The following is a 21796-nucleotide window of genomic DNA, read 5'->3' on the forward strand; positions in this document are numbered from 1 at the left end:
ATCTGAAGGAATGTGATCTGCAGGGACCCTTGCTTGAGCCTTCTAAATGATGGTTCCCCAGTCTCTAGGACCACTCTCTCTCTTTCTCTATTATATTATCAAAGAACTGCAAAAAATGTCACTCTACAAAAAGGCATTGGGACTTAATCAGCTTTCTTGCTGTTACATTTATACTATGATTTTTTATAGTATAAATTGAATTTTATGTTGTTATGTAAACTGCTAGAGTATTCAGAAATGGAGTGTCACATAAACCAAATAAATAAATTCTAGCCCCCTTATTACAGAGGTAAAAACTGAGAGACACGCAAAAATTCTTTCCAAATTTTTTTACCTACAATATATGGAATACTGTCAGAATATGGTAAATCTTCTGCTGGTCCAAGCATTTAGAATGACCCTGTAAAATGTATTTGCTAGGATCACTACAGTTACATCAATTCAAACATTTTAAAATGAATATTGTGTTATAATGTAAAGTTCCACAAACTTCCAAAGTAATAAATTAGTCCCGTCTCTTCTGTAGAAACATGCATCATTAAAACATCCATCTCTGAATCCTAAACAAACAATAATGAAACTTTTAAAATATGTTAACAACACATACTGAACCCATACATTTATATCTTTTTTTAAAAAAGTAATTATTTCAATTATTAATATGAATTGGGAAGAACACTTGTATAATAATTAAGTATAGGGTTGAGAAGGGGTTTTTTTTTCTTTTTCCTTTTTTTTTGTCCTTAATATATGTTTAATACTATTAAGGTTTGTTCCATTCTATATAAGCTAGAGAGTGTCCTTTTCTTATTCTAGTTTTTTTTTATATATATATTTAATATTGTTAAGGTTTGTTTTATCCTATATAAGCTAGAGAGTGATGGATTTTAGAATTTATAGTTGTTAGTATATGGTTGCTTAGGTTTGCTTTTTTTTATATATATATACCTTGTATTCAGCTCTGGGAAGTAGGGGGGGGAGGGGGGGAGGTAGGGGGGGGAGGAGGGAGGGGGGAGGAGGGGAGGTAGGGGGGGAGGAGGGAGGGGGAAGGGGGGTTTTTTAAAGGAAAATTGTATTTTAAAACTTTTCAATAAAAAAAAAAAATAATAATTAAAGTCTGACAAATATTATTTCCACCTGAGCATATTTCACTAATAAATTACTTGAGAAATCCCTTTGGAGTCTAATGCAAACTGAGCCATGTGGAGCACTGATTCCCAAGTGATAAAATGTAACCAAGCAACACTACCATTTTTACTCTACTCCATTCTTATTGCAGCCTATAAAGAAAGAATAGCCTTTCCATTGCCATAAGACAAGCACTGAAAACTGATAGAGAAAGTAAAGTAAAATGTAATAGAATGTGTTTCTCCTGCTAAAATTATAATTATACAATCTATCATAGCTCTAGACCTGTTTTTCCATCTTACTATTCTTTAGAGCAGGGGTGGGGAACTATGGCCCTGTTATGATCTGTGGAATTCAACTCCCAGAATTCCTGAGCCATTATGGGGTCATAGTTCCTCACTCCTGCTTTAGAGGGAAAGGAACCATAATTTATATAACACAACTAGCTCAGAACAATAAATTATTAATTGGGACACTGAGAAGAAGCAGTGCTTCTTGATAGCTTGAACGCCATTAATACAAATCTCCCACAAATTCACACACAATATTTAACCAATCCAGCTATATTTACAGCTTAACATGTCATATGAACCTGCTCTGACTCCAGCTCACTGAAAAAAAAACCATGATTAAAACAAAACTTTGCTCAGTGAGACATGTCCAAGATCAGAAGGTCGGCAGTTTGGTGGGTCGAATCCTGAGTGCCGTGTAGCTGAGTGAGCGCCTATTACTCGTCCCAGCTTCTGCCAACCTAGCAGTTCGAAAGCACACAAAAATGCAAGTAGAAAAATAGGGACCACTACAGTGGGAAGGTAACAGCGCTCCATGCGCCTTTGGCGTCTAGTCATGCCAGCCACATGACCACGGAGACGTCCTCAGATGAGCGCTGGCTCTTCGGCTTTGAAACGGAGATGAGCACCGGCCCCTAGAGTCAGAAACGACTAGCACACATGTGCAGGGGAACCTTTACCTTTACCTTTAATGTATAATCAGAAATAAGAAAAAAATGTTTTACTTAGGCTCACCAACCCTCTTTAGGTTGACTGAGATCAATAAATTCTGAAATTTGGCCAGCACTGGGGTAATATAGTGCTCAGTAACAGGAACTGAAAGCTAACTGGGGAGCAGGCTGTAGGAAGAGATATTGATGGAGCTGTTAGAACTTACTGAACTCACACAGCTCACTACATTTTATAACATTAGTTTGTGGATTAATTTATCACATGAACTTATAAAGAGAGTTAACTGAATAAACTATGATTCAGTTAACTATGGGTTAGTATGTTGTACAACCACAATTATTCAAGACCAAATGACATACATTCTGAAATGGCACATGAGGCATGGCATATGAGGAAGAAAATCTGTACCTAGGTTACATTGATTAAACCAGCCAACCTGGGAGAAAGACTTTTGAATTCCCTACTACAAGTAGTCCTCAAACTACCGATCACAATTGAGACCAAAATTTCTGTTGCTAAGCAAGACAGTTGTTAAGTGAGTTTTGTCCCATTTTACAACCTTTCTTGCCACAATTGTTAAGTGAATCACTGCATTTGTTAAGTTAGTAACATGGTTGTTAAGTGAGTCTGCTTTCCCATTGACTTTGCTCATCAGAAGGTTGCAAAAGATGATAACATAGCCTGTGACATTGCAACTGTGATAAACATGAGTCAGCTGCTAAGCATCCAAATTTTGATCACATGACCATGGGGATAATGCAACAAGTGTAAATGTGAAAAACAGTCATAAGTCACTTTTTTCAGTACCATTGTAACTTCAAAAGGCCATGAAATGAATTTTTGTAAATTAAGGACTACTTGTATTCCTCATCAGGGACAAAGAGAAGAAAAGCGACAAATGGAAGTGGTAGGAAGACTCAGTAATTAAGTTACATATTATAAGATCATTAGCTTAATGTTAGTCTGTCACTTATTGATATCCAAATAAGATAACTAGTAATTTGAATAAAGAATCAATCACTGACCATTCAGTTCTGAAAATGCAAATGCTGGCCATATTTCAAACATTATAACCACTTATCTTCAACAACATTCTCATCTTATCTCAACCCAATATTCATCAAGCCTAACTAAGAAGCTGTAATACTGGTATATATAAAATAATTAAAATACTTTTAATAGTTTTGTAAGCTTGGATGTGGATGTTTATTTTGGACTACTATTAAACTGTGGCTTTGTTGGTAGCTTTTCAAGATTGCTACCTTTTAAAATAAAAAACCTACTTGTTATCTAAAAAGCTTGCAATAACTTATAAAAATCTTGTTTTCTGCAAAAAGAGGGAAATATGATTGTTAAAGTCTTTCTGAAATGTTTTCACTTATGAGTAACACATACCACCACAACTGGGACTGGAATTTTGGTCATTGATCAAAGGAGTCATTAAGCAAGATACTCACATGACCACTTCGCTCAGTGAAAGCAATCCTGACTCTCCCAATTGCAAATGTAATTGGAGGAAACTTGAACCTTCAGGATCCCCACATTGTTTCTCCAGTCCAGAGAAGGGGCTCCTCTCCCTTCTTCACAATCCCTGCTTTGTTTCTCCAGCCAGCACACTTGTTCTCTTCCACATATGGAGGGGAGAGGAACTCCTGTGCTGGGCTGCAGAAAGGAAGATCCAAGCTTCATTTCTGCAGCCACCTATATGTGGAAGGGATGGGAAATCTTTTGGCAGGTAACAGCAGCTTGCAACTTCCATGCCAGCTTCTCCACTGACTTTTTAGGGAAGCCAGCAGAGAAGCGTGCAAATGGCAATCACATGATTGTGTGCTGCTTGCAGTTGTAAGTGCAAACAGGTTGCCAAGCACCCAGATCACAATGATGTAACTGGGGATGGGCAATACGACATGTTAGGATGATTGAAAGTGCTTTATGGACGATAAAACACCCTTTCCAAGCCATCATAACTTTGAACAGTTGTTAAACAACCAGTCATAAGCTGAGAACTACCTCTAGTTTGAAACAAATCACTAAACTTGCTCCATTTCAATTTAATCTCCGAGTAAATAAATAGAACTCAATAATTAAGTATCCTACTTTGGACACATTAGGTGAAGATCTAGTTCCCTGGAGAAAGCTCTAATGCTGGAAAAGGTAAAAGAAAAGAGAAGAAGACAACCAACAGCAGTTACAGTACACTAATTAGTTACTTATTTATTAATCAAATTTGAATAACTGCCCATCTCACTGTTGGAAGATCTGAAAGACCAGATAAGGGACAGATCATCATCATGGAGAATATCTATGTGGTAACTAAGAGTCAGTACTGACTTGATGGCACATAATTATTTAAAAACTAAGTCCTTTCAGAAGACTTCATTGCCTAGCTTAGTTTACTATCTTCCTTTGATCTGAGGGTCATAGCAGGTTTTGTATAGCATGCTGCAATCTGAAGTGAGTAAGATCAAGGTTCATGTTAAAGTTCATGTTTTTGTTGTTAAGGGCTGCAATGTTTAATGACTCGCAAGTCTCAAGACATTTATTTGTCCCTTACAATAGGGGCCCCCAATTCTCAGGCCACAGACCAGTACCGATTCATGGCCTGTTAGGAACCAGACCACATAAGCAGCGCGAGTGAGCAAAGCTTCATCTATGCATGTACAGGATCTAGGTTGCACATGAACCATCCCCCTCCCCTCACCACTGTGGAAGACAATTTTTCTTCTAAAACCTGTGCTTGATGCCAGAAAAGTTGGGGGGGGCACCATATAGCCTTCAAAACGCCCATTAAATGCTAAAATAAATTTTATATACAGGTGATCCTGCACTCACAACCACAATTGGGACCATAATCTTGTTTGTTCAGCAAAGTGATTGTTAAGCAAAATGTCACATGACTGCTTTGCAGCACATGTGTGAGTTGTGGGGGGGGGCAGTGTGGCACAGAGACACAGTGCCCCTAGAACCTTTAGCAAGCCCATCCTGGCCCAACAGCATAGCGAATAGCAGGCCTTTTTTCAGAGGCCGCTTTGCACCATTCTCCAAGCTGGCATCCCATTCACACAATCCTTTGAATGTTTCATCCTCCAAATTGCTCGTGCCATTCCTACAAATTACATGATTCTGATCACATGGCCACATGGGGCTGTAACTTCAGGCTGAAGTTTTAAATCTGTTTTTTCAACACCATCAAAATTTTGAATGGTCACTGAATGGTCATAAGTCAGACTGCCTGTATTTGATCCCATCCTTTTCTGGAGGCTTTGCCAGAGACACTGGCAAGATATATGTGGACACACCAGTCTGTACTTTTTGTATCTTTGTAGAGAATTAAGATTGTTATTCCATTTGGCCCTCTTTATACCAGTTTGTATCCTAAAAAATGTGACCGATCTGTATCATCTCTAGCTGGCTTTGCAAAATGTCAGTTAATTGACAATTCTAAATTATAGATCTCTTCAGATCATGTAACTAACATGTCTTGAGAAAAATACCTTCAAGACTTGGACACATATTGAAATGAATAAAAAAATGAAGATAGCCATTATATGTCTGCAGATGTATAGTTCAAGTTGCAGGTTTGATTGGAACATGAAAGAAAAACATCATGGAAGGTAGCAATGGCAAATACTTCCTGTACTATTGCCAAGGAAATACATGCCCAATAAGTATTCGAGAAGTGAGGTTTATTTGAAGGAATGCAGCATTTACTTTTTTATATCTTAACATGATACAGGTAGTATTCAATTTGTGACCCTAATGGAGTCTGCCAATTATAGTAGTAAGTTGTGATAGTTGTAATGAAGACTGTCATATGACCAACCTGATTTTATGACCTTTTTTGCAGCAATTGTTAAACAAATGCTGCAATTGTAAACTGACCCCTGCAGTCACTAAGCAAACCCATTGTTTGCTTTAAGGCATTTTTGCTGAAAACTGGATTTCAGCCAGCAAAAACCTCATAAATCACAGTCATGTGACTGTGGGATGCTGCAAATGGCTGCACATGTGGGCCAGATGCTAATTGCCAAAAATGTGGTCGCATTATTTGCAGAGTGGGAGGGTGCACCCATCAGAACTTCAAAAATGGGCCTTAAGTATTGGGGGTACATAACTTTGGGGAGTCTATTAGGTGATCTATTGTAAATCATGGACTGCCTGTACCGATTTCCACCACAATGGTTTTAAAATGCATCACAGTGATTGAACGTAAATTGAGGACTATCTGTTCCAGTTTCCATCACAATGGCTTTAAAATGGATTATGAAATAATGTCAAATAGTAGAAATTATCAGGGGCTGCAAGAGATCTGCTAGCCACTACAAGCTGGCACAACACTCTCCTGCCCCTGAGCACTGTCCTCTATGCCCATTCTGGTTTGGAGAATAGGAAGATCTAGATCTTTCAAACTGGCTTCTCACTTACAGGATGTCCAGGATAATGCCTGGCCCAGAGATCTGAAGGACCAGCCTAACTAGTGACAGTCATGGATGGTGGGGCAGATTAATACAGTGGGATCTCCATTAAAACCTACTTCCTACTCAGCCCTCATCCACCTTAAGAAGAATAATGGGTGAATGAATGTCTTCTCATTGGCTGGTGACATCTGGTAGGAGGGAGAGAAGCAAAGCCAACTTGATCCACCAATCCTTTCTCTTAGCAAATTTGCACACAATAAAGAACTGGTTCCACATTTCCTATGGCATATTAGGGATCTGCAACAGGGCCAGCCGTCATTTTTGCTGGTTCAAGGAGGGCGGACAACACTTTGTGCTTTGAGGAACAGCCCTAGCTTTGGGTTCTAAAAACAAGAAAGTATCTCAGTGCTAGTACTCGATTAACTCCCACTTACATTAAGAAAACTACCCCATCCATAGTTTCTTGAAGACTGCCTGAACCAGGAGTTCAAATAATAAACCAAGATTTCTTTTCTGTTATTATTCTGCTTGGTTGTTTCAGCCTATGGAGATTCTCAGTCATCCAGGTCATGGTTGTTCCAAAGGTGCTTTTTCAAGAGGCAACTGGACTTTTCAAGAAAGTCCAGTTCCTTCTGGGGGAAAAAAACACCTTTGAGACAACCATGACCTGGATGACTGAGAATCTCCATAGACATTCTGCTCGGTTAGGCTGAAACTCATGAATCCACACTAATCTTCTGGAAATTAAGCGGGCACTCTCAGGTAACTGTTCCACAAAATGTCCTTTGCTCGAGGAAACAGCTTCCTACTTATCGCTGCCAACAAGCGAGTCTGCACGCACCAGCAGAAGTCTTACTTTTTTACCTCCTGGGACTTCCTTCAGGGCAAACAAGCAGCGGATTAGGCGGCGCACAAGGAAACCAAAGAGCTTTGAAGGCGCAGCCGGGTGGCGAGGCTGGCCTGCTGGCTGTGCGCGCTCTGACGGGAAGCTATATTCCCGCCAGGTGCGCCCCAACCCGGAGGGCCGCTTCCCCTGTCTAAACTTCGGCAGCCTTGCCGCTCGACAGCCGCGGCGGCACTCACCTTTCCGTCGGCCTCGTGGAGGCAAGAGATTGCCAGCGCGGAAGAGAGGCCCACTAGGCACCTTGACCGAGAGCGAGAAGTAAGAGGCGGAGCGCAACTCCGGGCGCTGCCAGGGGAGACGAGAGGAGGGAACATAGGTCATTCACGAAGCAACCCATTGGCATTCCCAGCTTGAGCAGAGGGAACCTGAGCTGGAGACTCGCTCGAATCGCTGCTCTCCCTCCTGAGACCGTTCGTGCCACCTTCCTCGCCGAAGCATTGGCAAGAAAGCGTCCGCCTGACATTGCAGTCCTGTATTGGCTTATTATCTAAGAAAACTCTGCTCAATTCCTCAGGGTTTGTCTCCGAAGAAACGAGGATTAGGTTGATTACGGAAAAGAATTGTAAAAATGCGCCCCCCGGTTTCGCTTCCTGCACCGAAGTTTAATGTCGTCGGTCACAAAGTAAATTACTGCACGGCACAAGCCTTCGGATATACCGCTCACATTCAGTGAGGCTCATTGGCAGTTAAGCGAAAGAATAGGATTCTTTGAAGGTTGGGGAAAACCTGGCCATAATGGGCACGTTTGCAGTGATATTGATGCAGGTAGAACTGGAGTGTATTCTAGATAAATGAGAACGGTTAATAACAGTAGGGTTTTAGAATAATTTTACTAACCCCTTAATTCCTCTAATAAACCATAGGGTAAAATAGTCCAGAACACCATCTTCCCAGCTGTATTAATAAAATCAAAGGCCCGTTGGAAGGCATAAATGCAGTAAGTGACAAAATTTCCATGGAAACCCATTTCCAGAGGAAAAGCTGTATTTCAAGCCTCTAACTCCAGCTTCCTAATCAGCCAAAATAATCATATTCAACAGTCATAACAAGATTGTTTTAGAAAACGGCCAGGAGTGCCAATTTAAATGGCTAGTCCAATTTAAATCTTATTAGTCATATAAAACTAGAGGATATTGGTATGCAAACCTGGAATTATTCTACGAAAATCACAGACCATTACTGATTCTAGGAAAATTCTGTTTTTTTAAAAAGATAACTCCCAAGATGTCAACTTACTAATCAGTTAAACTAACCAAATTTCACCAGTTTTGTGAAATTAAAGGAAATTAATGCTAGACATCTAATTTTTCCATGGCAACTAAATTCTTTTTCTCCCAGAGGAGTATCTTTCATTGTTGAACAATCATGAGGAAATTCTTCTTGATACCCAACCATAAATAATCTTGTAATGTAAAGTGTAAACCTATTCTTTCTTGTCCTGTCTCCTGGAACAAGCCAGTCTTCTATATGATAGCGCCTGAGATTCATAGCTGTCATGTGTCCCAAAACACTTGTTCCCAGACTAAATATTTAATGCTGCCAATCGTTCTGCCTAAGTTTTATAATATTTTAGATGTAGTCTGAACAATATAGAATAAACAATTACTTTTCCTTATCTTACATTATACTTTTGTTAATGCAGTTTAGGGCATTTTTTGTAGCTACATCTTACAATGGACATGTTCAAGTTATGATTTGTTAAGACATTTATTTTTTACTGATTTCAATAAGTCAAAGTATGAGTAATGTGGATCTCCCCAATGCAAATAAAACTAACGTTTTAATGAATCTTGGAAATTCTACTGAAAATGATATGAAAATGATGGCACTATGATAGAAATACATAGTGGTTAAGGCATCAGGCTAAAAAGCGGGAGACTGAGTTCAAGTCCTGCCTTAGCCATGAAAGCCAGCTGGGTGACTATGGGCCAGTCAGTCTCTCTCAGTCCAAAATTGTTGTGGGAAAAATAGGAGAAGGAAGATGTACTGGATTTGCTTTACACAAAATATATGTATGAGTTTTGCCAACCCTCTCGTCCATCACAGCCTATCAAACTCTATTCCTTGGATACCCTAAACTCCAGGAGTAGTCGAGTCAGTGTGGGTATCCAGAGATCAGCACACTCTTTGTGCTTTATTCATTCTCAGAAGGAGAAATTGGGATAGAAACCACTGACTTTGTCATCAGCTTTTTAAAAAAATAATTCAAGAATTGAATGATTGTGTAAAACTGATTTTGTCTATCAATTTCTCGAAATGTTAAATAATTTAGCAAATGTGCAACTGAGATACAACAAATAAATGAAGAATAAGAAGCTGTTTAAATTTTTCATTTAATATATTTGATGGTGTGTAGTTCAATTTTCATTTCAGAACATCTTTTTAATAATAAAAATTATTTTATAAAACAATAATTGCTTTTATTGTAATGCCCCAAATAAAAGGCTTCTTCAGTTAATAAGCACTCTGAACATTATCCTTTACCAATTGGATTAAAGCAACTGTTTTAATAAATCTTGAGTTTGGTTTGGCATGTATTGGTATTTCTATAACGGATGTTAATTTTTTCCATATCTTCTTCAATTAGAAGTCCTTTGACATAGAATCCCTATGAAAGAAGAAAGAAATTTTGTATTTTATCCAGTGGTGATTGTCCAATCCTTTCACAGACAAACATACATAACATAAATCTCTTTTTTCATTCTTGAATTATAAAGGTATCAACAAATTGTGTTTTGGGTAATACTTATGGTCTCTGTGGAAAAACATGCCAAATTTTATTGCTTATCTCAAAAGCATGTTTAATCTATACAGTTCTATAATCGATAGTCCCTCCCAAAATAAGCTCTTACAAAAGCAATAATTTTGTGGTAAGGAAAAGGAAAGGAAACAAAAGATACTGAATGATATGAGGAGATCTAAATATCATTGAATGAGTTTACATCAACAGCATCTTCAGGAACCTTCTGCTTGCATCAGGATGATGAAATCAGCATTGCAACAATAGTATCTGACATCATGATTAACATGCAAAAAGGTGGGGGCTTGGTGCAGGACAGTACTTTTGTCAGTCTGAAAATGCTCCAACCCCCCAACCTCCCTCCCCAGCTTTTCCATGGTTGACACTGATATGTTAACCTAACCAAAATATGTGCTGAAACAGTTCAGAACACAAGAAAACAAATTAAAATTATAATTCTCTTAGTTCTTGACACTTGATATTTTATGAGCTATTTTGGGCACAATTTTGTGGAACAGCAACAAAGAAAATTTCTAATTTAAGGATGCCTTTGTAACATAATAAAAGAGCAGGTCTCTACCTGAATAACAGTGAGAGAAAGGAGATATATTTTTAACAGACATTTTCTTACCCATCCAAAGATCTATCCAGAGACCTCTCAGGAGACCAGTGCCGGGAACGTTCAGGTGATATTGATCTTATTGTAGAAGTTAAATGGTATGAAGCTGTACGACTCTGCCGGCGAAGTTCTTGGACTGCACGTTCCCTAATTTTTTTTTTCAAAAAAATATTTAAATAAGAGTACTTAATGCACATAACTTTCCTAAGTCCAGCAGCTAGTGTCTCTTAAAAATCTCAGAGGGATATTTTTAACTTTTGATTTTTAAAAGGGACACAAATAATTTTTTTCCTAATTTTGGACAGTAAGTGCCTAGATATTGAAGTAAGGACAGCACATAAAGGTCAAAGAGTAACTGATTCAATAAAAATATTTAAAACAAAATATCAGACATTTGAGTTCAGAGAGAATTGGACTAGATGGAATTCTATCAGTGACTTGGAATTCTATCAGTGACTATTTCAAATGTAGACCAAAGTTCCAGCTTTCTATGGAATTTCGACTAGAGTTATTTAAATTGTTTCCTTCTAATTAGTATAGTGTTTGTCTTACTGGTTACATACAAAGACCAGAAGAAAGTAATACAATATTTTTGCTAGTCTCCCCAGCAGCATGTTTATTATTATTTTTACACTTACATATAAAGAGACTGCTAAAATCTTATTTTCTCTTTTTACAACTATTGTCTCTTCAGGTCTCCGGCCCATTTATATGGTGAACACAGCCTATTGCCAAACATCCTTTCCTCTACTTTGGTCTCACTTTTGACAGTGATTTTATCTCCTTTTATTTCAGTCTACTCAGTACAAGGTTAAATACATGCAATGGTGGGAGAAGCTAATGGAAAAAGAAGCTCAAAAGTTCTTAAGGAAGATTATATTGAAAATACAATTAGAAACAAGGCTATGTTAAAAGAGCATTTGGAAGCAGTTTCAATAAGGAGATAAAAGGTAAGTAAAAAAAGAAGTCAATGTGACTAAAAAAAAGCTTAACAAAGTACTGAAATAAAAAAGATACATGCAAGAAATGAAAACAGAACCAGATCACAAAGGAAGACTACAGAGTGGTAGCCCCCCAAAACAGAACTGATATCAGGAAAGTAAAAGATCATAATTTATTTATTTAGTGGATTTATATGGCCACCCATCTTGGAGGCCTGGCTTTGAGCAGCTCACAATATTAAAAATAAGAACATACAGAAAAATATATAAAACCCATACTAGCCGGGGGAAAAATCACAAAGCCACAATCCAATACAATATAACCAAGCAACAGGCTCAAAACCTCCAAATCCCATAGCCATTTAATCTTGCTAGGGTTGTTTTGAAGCCTGTTGCATCCTGTCCAGGCACCCACAGCCTCCAGAACTGGAACATAACTCCACCACATCTTTCAGATGACCTAAAGGGATATGTAAACGCTGGGTATAATCAGCATACTGATAATACCTCATCCAAAACTGCTGACCTGGCTTTATGAAGATGCTAAATCGGAAATGAAAAAACACCAAGCCCTGAACAGTGAGGTCTAGCAATAGCTTCTTGAGGAGGGGGTGAACTTAGGAATCTAAAATACAAAGGAAAGAAATGGGATAGGGAGTACTTCGCTTGCTCATAGCAATCACACAGATAGTCTTAGAATACAGGTAGACCTCACTTACCAACCATAAATGGGATTAGCAACTCCATTGCTACACAGCACGTAGTAAAATATATGACTACACAAAATTATGACATCAGTTCTGGCTACAGTCTTTAAGTGAATCATTGTGAGTTGTTAAGTTCAATGTCATAAGATCACAACCTGCAATTTCCTACTGGCTTCCCCAATTATTTTGCTTGTCAGAAGCTGCCAGTAGAAGGTTGCAAATGGTAATCACATGACTATGGGACACTGCAGCCATTGTAAATGTGAGCTGGTTGCCAAATGCCTAAACTGTGATCATGTGAACAATGGGCACTGCAATAGCTTCAACTCTGAAGACCTCTCATAATTCTCCTTTTTCAGCACCATCATAACTTTGAACAATTGCTGAATGAATATTTGGTAAGTGGGGATTATCTGTGGTTGATTTCAAACTGAATGAAGTAGCAGTATGTTAGCTGCAAAGACAGCACATGGAATTCTAGGCTGCATCAACAGATATATAATTTCCAAATTTACAGATAGTAATTGCTGCATCTGTTCTGGTTAGACCATCACCTCAAGTATCTATTTTATTTATTTATTTATTAAATGTATTTGTTGCCCATCTTGCCACAAGATGATTTCTGAACAGTATACTTTAAAAAAAATCATAAAAATGGATTGAGTTAGAAGGACAACAATGATCAGAGGACAAAAAAATCAGTAATACAAAGAAATATTGAAGGAGTTGGATATGAGAAAAGATGACTGGGTAGTATAAACACACTCTTCAAATACTTGAAAGGATGTCACACAGGAGGTAAAAACCTGATCTCTCTCGTTCCAACACAGAATGATGGGGTGGAAAAGGAATTTCATTTGGATTTTATTCAGAGCCAGGGTAAATACCACTGGAAAATCTGAGTTTGAGAGTAAGAATAAAGGAAACTATTATTTTAAGTCAATTATCTAGCCTAAAGTTACCTGTTCTGGAGTCAGTCAATGGTAACATTTTTCTTGATCATTCTGTGTTTAAACTCAAGCTCAGCTTTGAAATACATCTACGTCATATAGTTATGTTTTTCATTAACTCCTGTTTCATTACTCTATTAGGTAACATTCACCTCTTTGGCCCACTGGAATTGTATTTAGGTGATTCTAGACCTCTCTGCCCAGATCTAGAGATACATTTTTTTTTCAAGAGACAAAATAAGTCAGGATTTAATGATGGATTGCAAAGTAAGAAAACTGCCATTCTCTCACTGCTAAATTTAATGTAGTACACAGCTTCATATCTTTATTCAGTATTGGCTGGGGTAAATAATCCATGTTCTACAGATCATATGCAGCTCTCAGCAAAGCATCTGTTCCAACAACATGAGACTATGCCACTAAATTCAGTGGCAAAATCACCAACACTTGATAACATAGATTTTAAAGGTTCTTCTCTTTCAATCTGAAGCAAAGAAGGGAACTGCCTTCTGGAAGCTTATCATCCCAATTTTTCCTCTTAAATCCTCCTCAAGAAATAACTTGAAATCATACCACCAGCATTCATTTATTTGTCACTGAATTTTGGCAGTATGATTTTGAATTTGGTTTGAACTATAAACATTTGAAATAGGGTCTGTTTTCCTTCCAGTGGCTTCCTGCATCACCTACAGGTAAAACTCAAAAAATTAGAATATCGTGCAAAAGTTCATTTATTTCAGTAATGCAACTTAAAAGGGGAAACTAATATATGGGATAGACTCATTACATGCAAAGCAAGATAGTTCAAGCCGTGATTTGTCGTAATTGTGATGATTATGGCGTACAGCTCATGAAAACCCCAAATCCACAATCTCAGAAAATTAGAATATTGTCAAAAGGTGCAATATTCTAGGCTCAAACTGTCCCACTCAAATCAGCTAATTAAGCCATAACACCTGCAAAGGGTTCCTGAGTCTTTAAATGGTCTCTCATTCTGGTTCAGTAGGAATCACAATCATGGGGAAGACTGCTGACCTGACAGTTGTGCAGAAAACCATCATTGACACCCTCCATAAGGAGGGAAAGCCTCAAAAGGTAATTGCAAAAGAAGTTGGATGTTCCCAAAGTGCTGTATCAAAGCACATTAATAGAAAGTTATGTGGAAGGGGAAAGTGTGGAAGAAAAAGGTGCACAAGCAGCAGGGATGACCGCAGCCTGGAGAGGATTGTCAGGAAAAGGCCATTCAAAAGTGTTGGGGACTTTCACAAGGAGTGGAGTGAGGCTGGAGTCAGTGCATCAAGAGCCACCACACACAGACGGATCCTGGACATGGGCTTCAAATGTTGTATTCCTCTTGTCAAGCCGCTCCTGAACAACAATTAACGTCAGAAGCGTCTTACCTGGGCTAAAGAAAAACAGACCTGGTCTGTTGCTCAGTGGTCCAAAGTCCTCTTTTCTGATGAAATAAATGAACTTTTGCACGATATTCTAATTTTTCGAGTTTTACCTGTATTCTTAAAACTCCCCAAAGTATTTAAAAATTAAATCATGGGAGTTTTACATGGAAGGAAGTGCATTTAAGGACAATTAAGTTTCATTCAGAGAAAACCTGCCTATAAAACTTTGTGATAAGTCCCAATAAATTACCTGGTCCCAATAAATAAATTTGGGTCACTGAGCAAAGTAGTCATTGAGCAAGATGCCCACATGACTGTTTCACTTAATAACTATAATCCTGGCTCTCCCTATTGTGGTAGTTAAGCAGTTGTGAGAGTCATTAACTGAAGTGCAGAGTGCCACAGGGGGTGGAAAAGTCCCAGGGAGGCCCTGTGCCTACTGGTGTGCAGAAACCTGCCTGGGACCTGCAGTCCAAGCTTTCTCCCCACCACACCACACCCAGGTGGGCCAAGCCCTCTCTCTGTTGCACTATATCCAGGAATACCTACCTCTGTAGCTGCTGCCAGATGTGTCCAATCAATACAAGGTGTGGCCTACTTATTGAGGCCAACTCACACCATCCTACAAATGGCCCCTATTCTTGCAATGGTTCATGAAGGCTAGAAAACTAACAAACACAACTAACCTTTAGAATGAGAACGCTAGCAAGTAAGATTAGCCTTCAGAAGGATGTTTGCTGGCTTTTTAGCCAGAAAGCTAGCAAATGTGGCTATCCTTCAGAAAGATTGTGGTAGGAAGGCTAGAAAGCTAGTGAATGCAATCATTCTTCTCATACTTTGCAAGGCCCCTTCTCCATGTGATTTGGAGAAAACCTTCTGAACCATCACAAAGTGAAGCCTCTTGGAGGATGGCAGTGGGACAGCCTAATTAGTGGGATGTGTCTATCAGCGGCTTCGGAATAATGCAAAGGTAAATGGACCCTGGCATGATAGCATGGGAAGAACTGGCAGGAAGCAGGCCAAGGCCTCCAAAGCCAAAGCAGTTTTGTGAGTGCTGGTGGGCCAGGTGAGGGGCTGAGATGGGGGAGAGATGGGCAAGTGGGTAATTGCAATGCCCTGTGGTCAACTGTAAGGGCAAGCAGGTTATCAAATGTCCAAATACTGATAACATGACACAGCAGTACTGCATCAGGGGTCATAACTCTCTTCATTCAGCATCATCATACTTTCTAACAATCACTTGAATGAATGGCTGTAAATCAAGAATTACCTGTAGGATGAAACTGTCTAATTGTATAATTTTAATAAATAAGCATAAATTAGATATACAGTATATCTATTAAAAGAGCAAAACAAAGCAGTAATATAATATAGCAATTTAAATTTAGAATATGTAAATAACAAAAGGTGATTGTAGTTTGTCTTTTTTCAAAACAACAGCACACACACACACACACACACACACACACACAAACACACACACACACACACACAGTATGTACAAATAGGTCTATGCTTTTAGTCTGCCTAAAATGGATCTAGAGATAGAATGTGTTTATGAAGGCGTAGAATGATGGACTACAGTAAAGCAACAGGTTCCCAGAAAGGAGGTAGCACGTTCCAAGTTGGGGGCAGGGGTGTGTGTGTGTGAGACAAGACACCATGCAATCCAGAGCTGGATTGTGAAAAGAGATTTAGGATATCCACTTCCAGAGTATATGCATTTCCATTAGATTAGGATAGTGTAGATTTAGTTTGGCAAGATTCTGTCTATAAAGTGTTAACAAATAAAGAACTGAATTTTGACTAGATTGTTTTGTCAGCTAGGCCTGACAATCTGCTTACTAGCAGTAGGCATTTGCTCAACTCATCCCCATACCAATAACAACAGAATAAATAATTTTTCTCCACAATTTGCATAAGAGAAAAAGTGATTTAACCAAATTACCCCTCTCTACCCTTTATTCCAATACCTTGTCCTATGTTTGTGGTTCATAATTCTGTTTTAGAAATTATATAGTGGGTTAGAGAGTTAAGCTATTTTAGATAGTAGAGGTCACACAAATATAATAAATATACCTAAAGATGGACCCACAGTCAGCACTTTTATACTTCCAGACCAATTCAAATAAAAGTTTGGACTTTTATTTGAATATACTCTTGAAAGTGTTTTTAGTAGCTCTATTAGTCAGAAATAGTAATTTCCCTAAATCTGCAGTGTTTAGAATATTTTCCTGGATGGTACGTTTTGAGGCAAGTTAAAGTGATCAATTTTATTGAATTTCCTTGAAGTCTGGAAGTATTGGGGCAATAACTGAAGATATAGTTAATTCTGGGCTATTCCGCTCATCAGATTACTTACTGAAGGAAGATTAGGAATGGTGCATTTTAGTTACTTTTTATAAATAATTGGATTTTGTAATGAAATATGAAATATGCAATGGAATGATTCAGCCATCATTCTTTGAAGTCTGCAATATTTTCAGGTTTTTATGAAAAAAATCTGTAATCTACAAATATACTTGCTCTTTTCTATTAAAAACAACCTATAAATACCCACAAGGTTTAAATGTAGTACTTGCTAGTTATAAAATAAAATCCGACTTATTTCAAACTGATAAATAATCTGATTTATATCTGTGGGGTACAATCAAATGGAAGTCTATTCCCAACTAAGTCATGAAATAATACAAATTGTAAAAAATAGTACTTGTTCTCTAACAAGCATGCTCCAATGCTGAATTTTAGTCTTAGTTCTAGTGGATATAAATTAGTAGCATTATTTAATGACTTTAGCCCTGGATTTTTCTAAATTAGTTAAAATGTATATTATTAAACTGGGAATAACAGATGTAAATGATTAAAAATGTGGTCACACACTTGCCTTTCAAAGCGTTCTGTGCCCAACTGTCTTTTGGTGATATCTAACTCAGATTCCAGTTGAGTAATTGTGTTTTTGATCTGTGAAAAATCTCGACTCTGGATAGCGCTATAAAGGACAAAGTTGTCACTTAAACTGAAAGGATGTAACTAATCAAATATAACAAAATAAAGAATAGGATTAGTTTTTCAAGAACAGCTTCCAATATATTTGATACAAAAAAAATAGTTGGATAAGCTTCCAGAAGGAAAACAGAAACAATTTCATATTTTTGCTGTGTCTAAAGGCATTAAATACCCATATTAAATTTTTCTAACTTTACTGAACAAAATTGTTTTCATAGTAAGGTACAAATTGTTTTAAAAATTCTAATATCTATTTTATTCCCATGAGATAGATGCTGTTTTGCCTAATATTTAGTTTCCCTAGTTTCAAATAACTTTTAAATAAACTATCTTCCACTCTAATAAAGGGTCTCCTAAAGAAGGTAAAAATGAAAATAACAAAAAGTATAACAGCAATTCTTGTGATAATTAAGTGTTATTTCTACTGGTTACTCACATTTTGCTTTCAGCCATAGTAAGTTGTTCTTTAAGAAGATGTATTTCAGAATCCTTCTCTTGACTTATCATCTGAGACTGATACTCTTTTTCTCGATTGGATGCTAACAAAGTTTCCAAGTTTTTAATTGAGATTCTTTCATTGTTGAGTTGCTTTCTCAGAAGTTCTATTTCTGAGTGAGATGATTCCCATTCATTCTGAAGCTGAAAGCCAAAATAATGAACATTCTTATTTTCTTTAATATGTACTATATTAGAAATTGATAGATTACATTGTAAATTGCAAAGAAAATACCATGCTTTCTCCTCCCCCTACCCCCCCAGTACCTATGGATATCAATCTTTTCAGCTTTTCTTTCTTAATGTAAAAACTGTAACCCTCTCTCTGCTAGAACTTACAGTGGTATTCTCTGAAGATAGTATAGTAATCTTTCTTAATGTGCAAAAATAAATGGGTTTTACTTATGATGTTAATCCAAAACTAAACCAATTATTGGATTCTTGGTATTCTTTGAGTTTGGCGGTTTTCTTGCAGACATTTCATCACAAAATATAATACTGTAACATCACTGAACCCTGAAAGTGGAGTTTTCTGGTGGTTCTTAGATAAGTTATTTGCCTTGCCAGTTTGGAAGTGGTTTCCTTTCCAACTATTGTAAACCAATGACACTGTACACTAACCCTCACAAATCGTGACATGGAGATATATGGTTTAAAAGTTAAGGCTTTTAAAGTTTTGATTTAAGCCTTTTCCCAATTTGATACTATTATAAGACATGATCTGAAGCTCCAGAGTTCCAGTGTACATACACACTAAATTATGCAAGCAGAATATAATCTATAATTTCCTTTTATATGCTGGACAATATCCTAGTCCTTAGTGAGGAATCTTATACTGTAGGGCATTCCATCCCATACAAAATATATCAGAACCCACTAAATAAATTTAGAATATTTAAATCAAGATGGATTACCTATGAACCACATGGAGATACCACAACCATTTTAATAGCCCCCAGATTTTAATATCAACTTCTAAAGTGGCTGTCAAAATCAGAAGACTGGTAGTACTTTTTCAGACTATCATTATCTACCACTCACTTTCTCAGATGCACAAAGTGACAGACAGGCCAAATTTCACACAGAAGATTTAATGGCAACAGATTTGACTTCAGGATTGCATTATTATCATGCTTGAAGTGCTCTGAGCTTCTTAAACCCTTTTAAAATTAACCACGACCTACTGTACACAAAAACAATTGCCTGCCTTGGCTTAATCTAAAGTTTATTTGCAGGTATTTCTCTTTTTGAAATGAACCAGTCATAACTTTTATTCAGCTCAAGTATTTAAAAAATATATCAGGAGTTTTGAAAAAATATGAAAAATATTTAGCACAAAGAAATAAAAATGATTTGATGGTTAAAAAATTATCATTCATTCCCCAAATTTTCTCACTCATGTTCCCCAGAGCCTAAAAGAATGAATGATGGATTCATATACATCAACTCAATTATGAATGGCAATATTTGATTGTTTTAAAGAAAAAAGACAAGTTTAAATTAAGTATCTCTCAAGAATCAATGTAGAATGAGATAGCATTAACAAGGTTCTAGAGTTGGGACTTCAATCATACAGTCACACATGCCTTTTTGGCTTTTTTTGAATTATACCCGCAGAGATCCCTATGTCTACGAATATGCTAAATCCACATCCAAGATTCAGTTTCTCAGATAAGCACAGATAGTACTTACCTTTTCTTAGCAGCTTTATGTATATCCAGACCATATGGTATACAATGTATTATTTGCTACAGAACAATCATGGCACCAGAGTTCATGAAAAACAGTAGTATTTGGCAATGTTTTCTTCTGCTTTGATGTTTAAAAATTAAACAAGCTCCCAAATAGAGATATTAGAACAGAAGACTACATTGGTCAAGTAGATGTGTGCTCACAAGCACTGACAGGAGAGCAACAGCTGTTGTTCTTTTCTAGTAGCTGAAAAGATATGTTGCCTATGATTTAGGAAATAACAAATAAGGCTCTGCAAAGTTCAGATTTTAAGATTAAAAGGTGCTTCAGAATATGTAAGAGTGGGAATGAAATACATGTAAACAAATGCATGATATAATTGTACATTTTCCTGGAATCATATGGCTGTGTTCTACTGAATCCTTGGACCACAAAGCAAAATTGACACACTCACTCATACATACACACACCCCTCTCATTTGAAGGTATGGTATTTTACAGAAATCTTGTGTTACCACTTTAACCTTAACAGATTCTATGAATCAGGGATATGAGAATATACTTCCTGTGATAGAGAATTTCCAGTCCAGGTGACTCTGAGAAAATTCTGACATGTAAAGAATTTTCCATGAACAGGAAGAATTAAATGCAAGCATTAGGAAAATGTGTATGAGTTTTCAGCTTTAACGTTTGCTCTCTATAAATCAAGCCGAAATTATATTATACCTACTCTTTCTACTTCTTTTGTTGTGTTCTTTAGTTGCCGACTTAATAACTCATTGCTAGTGTCCAGTTTAATGCACAGTTCCCGAGCAGAAGTCAAATCTGAGAGTATAGAAACCTTTTCCAGGTGGACTTTCTCAAGTTTCTCCTCCATTTTCACCAGAGACTTACCTAAAGTAGAAATCTGTGACTTACAGGCTTTTTCAGATGCTAAATGCTGCCCCAAAAAATAAAAGTTATTTATATTATAAATAAACCAGCAAGAGTATCTTCAAGAAAAAAATTCTTAATAATAAGCATGTTTATCTAAATAAATGCTTCTGTTTTATGTTAATTTTGAAATGTTCTAGTCAATAAAAATAAAAGCAGAATCTAAAAATACATCAACAAAACTAAACATTTTATACCAAAATGTATACATACACACATACACACACGCAGAGAGAGAGAGAGAGAGAGAGAGAGAGAGAGAGAGAGAGAGAGAGAGAGAGTTAAGAGACTTTATAGCACTAGTAGACCAATCCAGAATTCCATGTGAAGTTCATTGCACATTGAAAGTATCATGTGGTATAAATATCAGTGCAACTGTTACATCTACAAACAAAACTCTTGATAAAATAGAAAACCATGTGAATCCTGAAGAATTTGTGTCATAATGCAGCAACTAAATGGAAATGATATATGTTATTCAAAATAAAGCACAATTGTTTATTTTATAGAAGCTAAGAATTAATACAGAAAGAATTATTTTAAAAAAATCTTACTTTGGGAATGTAAATTCAGTTTTGGAGTCAAAAAGAAGATTATTCAATGAACAAAGACATGCATACTATTTTCAAACAGCCGGACTAGACATAGACAATACTTTACAATATCTCGTATCTACTATCTAAAAAGATGGATTCAGGCTCTGTTGAAAGTTTGTGATTCATAATTACCAGAGATAAACATTAATGCCTTTCCACTCCTATAATCCAATCCTAAACTTTCTTAAGAAATACCAGAATGTTTTAAAATCAAGTACAGCAAATGGTCAATACCTTTCCCTTAAACATCCATTTTGAAAGTCCCTGCTGTAATCTGATCATAAATGCAAAGCATCAGAAAACATTCC

The 21796-nt window shown here is 37.0% G+C and overlaps 2 protein-coding genes across 8 annotated transcripts in view; both read right to left on the reverse strand.

Annotated features, from left to right (window-relative positions):
- The window catches only part of CRACDL (CRACD like), a 66919-nt gene extending 59258 nt beyond the window's left edge, over positions 1–7661 (reverse strand). For all 4 annotated transcript variants that reach the window (XM_081327135.1, XM_081327136.1, XM_081327137.1 and 1 more), the window contains exon 1: positions 7592–7661. The gene's annotated coding sequence lies outside the window, so the exon portion shown is untranslated. The remainder of the gene's footprint in view (positions 1–7591) is intronic.
- Positions 7662–9728: 2067 nt separating this feature from the next.
- The window catches only part of TSGA10 (testis specific 10), a 44653-nt gene continuing 32585 nt past the window's right edge, over positions 9729–21796 (reverse strand). For 2 of the 4 annotated variants that reach the window (XM_081326420.1, XM_081326421.1), the window contains exons 16-20: positions 20690–20899; positions 18209–18411; positions 17651–17755; positions 10784–10918; positions 9729–10020 (exon numbers count right to left, since the gene is read on the reverse strand). In XM_081326420.1, coding sequence (XP_081182546.1) covers positions 9996–10020; positions 10784–10918; positions 17651–17755; positions 18209–18411; positions 20690–20899 — 678 coding nt within the window. In that variant the 3' untranslated portion in view covers positions 9729–9995. The remainder of the gene's footprint in view (positions 10021–10783; positions 10919–17650; positions 17756–18208; positions 18412–20689; positions 20900–21796) is intronic. The other 2 variants (XM_081326423.1, XM_081326422.1) reach the window with 2 other exon arrangements.

Source organism: Vipera berus (assembly GCF_964194415.1).
Source record: "Vipera berus genome assembly, chromosome: 4".
NCBI classification, from domain to species: Eukaryota; Metazoa; Chordata; class Lepidosauria; order Squamata; family Viperidae; genus Vipera; species Vipera berus.